Consider the following 3367-nt stretch of genomic DNA (forward strand, 5'->3'; position numbering starts at 1 on the left):
CAAGCTCCTGCAAGGAGGAGCCATAGTGTTACCGCGTGGGAAATTCCCACTGCACTTTCCCACGAACTAAACATTCTCAAACATGACAAAAACGACATAATAACAGAACTAGCGTGACTCAAACCGAACATATTTCAACAATATGCAAAAACGAAAACGACAAACACATTTCACAAAAGGCATAAATAATATTTCTTTATCACATGGCAGAGACACGTTACCTMGTCGGTGATCCTCATGGCTCTGAGGATTAGCCATAATACCCCGCTCTTTCTATGTGAAGACAATACAACTTTTTACCAGAAGATGGTACATTTTAGCAGGATTTAACCTGAACCATTTTAACTATGTCACACAGACACCTGCTATTCTCCCCATTTTGCTAATGCAATGCTGTTTGCATGTTTTTTGTAGATCAGGTTTATGCGCTCCATCAAGTTTGCACAAATCTTTTGGAAATCAGGCCCTTAGGAGAAAATTCAATATTTTTGAAAACTACAAAGGTAGTGTTGTCTACCTAGCACATCCAGTTAAATTGGATGTGCTAATTCAGGCTAACTGTTAGCCCTGCGTGGGTGCATATGTGCGTGTGTGTGTGAAAACAGAAGTAATGGGATGTCATAAAAGCCACTCATATACAACGTGTAAGCCCCAAATTCATCTTCACATCTTTTCCTGTTGATCTGCAGCTCATGACTCTGGTTGCTAGCACTCTGCTGGATCTGGTGAAAAACCTCCGAGCATTTGCTGGGATCCTAGTGGTGAGCAGCCTTCATTCATCCACCTGAGCTTCATAGAGGGTTGTTCTATATGATAAGCAGCATGTCTCTTTTCAGTTCATCCATAAGTTAAAATAATGTTCCTGTAAACTGACCTGAACTGGAACTTGTCATCATACAGGTGGTGTACTACGTGTTTGCTGTATTTGGGATCTGGCTGTTTGAGGGTGCCATTAAACCTCCTCCACAAATGAGGTATGAAGTCTAACGCAATAAAAACTTGAACAGGAGAAATTAAAAAATGGCTCATGAAGTGTGCTGGAACACTTTGATGGAAACTGTGTGTAGATCCCAATTCATTCAATGACAGGTAAAACATTCAGGATTTGATATGCAGTTTTACTGTTTATAGATTTAATTTGGTCAGAATGTTTAATGAACCAGTTGTAATAAGTGGATGCAGGGTTAATCCTGCCCGCTATGGGTTTCCCCCAGCCCGCCCCCAGCCATGCTTTACCCGGGCAAATGTATTTTATTCCTAAAAGATAAGTTTATAGTTTACGCATAAATAGTTTTGGTTCCCCCCCAAAATATTTTGGAGGGAACCAAATATTTTAGTTCTTTCAGCTGCCTGAAATTATCTGTTCCCCCTACAGAAAATGGAAACAAATTAACTTACCAGCACATCTTTACCTGTGTTTATTCCTTCCATCCTGTAAGTTTGGAGACATTGGCTTTTTATTTGCCAAAGTTATTGTGGGGGAACCAATTATGTTATATGTCTGAAATAACCTATTCTTTGTAGGGTGAACAGATTATTTCAGGTGGCTAAAATATTGGTTCCCCTGAAGTAAATTTGGCAAATTAAGAGTAATTATTCCCATTTCACATGATTTGTTGCTGATGAAGAGAGGACTAAGCACACTTAAAGAGATTATGAGAAAATAATTAACTCTCATGTTATGTAGGGAGAACAGGTTATTTCAGGCAGCTAAAACAGCTTTGATATATGGTTCCCCCATCATAACGTTGGCAACTAAGAATCAAATGTAACCAAAATCACAGGATTTGTTGTTGATGAAGAGAGGAATAAACCCGGTTAAAGACTTGCTGGTTATTTAATTTGTTCCTATTAAATGGAGGGGGAACTGATTTTTTCAGGAGAATGTTTGGTTTCCCCCTCATAACTTTTGGCAAATAAAGAGCAAATGTTACCGTATTTACATAATTTGTTGTTCATGAAAGGAAGATTAAACTCAGTTCAAAACTTGCCAGAAAATTAATTGTTTTCCCCATGTAATAGGGTTAGAACGGAAAATTTCCGGTGGCTAAAATATTTGGTTCCCCTCCTTTAACTTTGGCAAATAATGATCAAAGGTCACCAAATCCACAGGATTTGTTGTTGATGAGAGGAATCAACACAGTTAAAGACTTGCAGGTAAATTAATTTGTTTCTATTTTTTAGAGGGGGAACAGATTCTTTCAGGCAGCTGAAATATCCATTCTCTCCTCTCCTCCCCCCATAACTTTGGGAAATAAAAAGCAACTGTTTCAAAATTCTCAAAATTTATTATGTGTGATAACATACTAGATATTTCCTTAATCCAGTAATCTGTCATATTCTACGATAGAACGGGATTTACCAAAAAGTCTACACTCTGATCTTTTCAGGAAGTCTTTATTTTTGTGCCCTGCTATCAGCCAGCTTCCATCCTCTTGTATCAGAAATGAAAAATTATAAATGCACACTACGTGTTGGAAACCTTTGTTTGTTGACTGACTTTTATTTGTCAGGCTTAAGAGGCAAAAGTTGAAAAAAGATTGATTCTCTTTGCGTTTAAAATAACACAAAACACCATAAAAAGACCTCCACACAAGACCTCGTTTATTTATTTATTTTTATGTTTGATAGCTGCCGATTAAACTGAAAGTTACAACATTGACATGATTATATAGTAGTTTTTACCGAGAAATTGATCAGAAGCACCGTGAAAATGGTCAGATCCGCCGGATCCACCTCTCTGGCTGCAATGCGCGCTCCCGACACTGAGGGAACAGATTTTCACAGGGGAACAGAATTTCGCACAAGACCGGTGTTCTCACTATCTGTGCCACCTCGTTAGATTTTCCTACCATAGCACGGACAGCTAGCCAAGTCCATCTGTCAGTGCTACGCGTCCAAACTGCTACCGTCATGTTTACAAACAGAAAACTATAGCGGGTTGTGTTAATATTAAATACATTGGATAAAATTATTTCAATGACGGAACTGAAGTGGAAGCTTAGGAGTTATGGTTAGCTTAGCACTGTAACAATTTATATACACGACGAAACCACAAGATCACTTCCCTCATCTGAATATCCTACCCGTTTAAAATGAAGAGTTATAGATGTAGCTATGCACTAATACTTTTATTAAACTATCCTACCTGTTAAAATATATTTTAAATACCAAGGTGTTTGTAAGAATAAAACAATATCAGACAGGGGAAAGACGTTATTGGAATTAAATTATCCATCCATCCATCCATCCATCCATCCATCCATCCATCCATCCATCCATCCATCCATTTTCTTCCGCTTATCCGGGGTCGGGTCGCGGGGGCAGAAGCTTCAGAAGGGAGGCCCAGACTTCCCTCTCCCCAGCC

General features: G+C 38.7%; 1 protein-coding gene across 3 annotated transcripts in view; it reads left to right on the forward strand.

Moving 5' to 3' along the window:
• tpcn2 (two pore segment channel 2) overlaps positions 1-3367 on the forward strand; it is a 44247-nt gene that overhangs the window by 31853 nt on the left and 9027 nt on the right. For all 3 annotated transcript variants that reach the window (XM_008405015.2, XM_008405017.2, XM_008405016.1), the window contains 2 exons: positions 690-761; positions 901-974. In XM_008405015.2, coding sequence (XP_008403237.1) covers positions 690-761; positions 901-974 — 146 coding nt within the window. The remainder of the gene's footprint in view (positions 1-689; positions 762-900; positions 975-3367) is intronic.

Source organism: Poecilia reticulata, linkage group LG3, assembly GCF_000633615.1.
Source record: "Poecilia reticulata strain Guanapo linkage group LG3, Guppy_female_1.0+MT, whole genome shotgun sequence".
NCBI classification, from domain to species: Eukaryota; Metazoa; Chordata; class Actinopteri; order Cyprinodontiformes; family Poeciliidae; genus Poecilia; species Poecilia reticulata.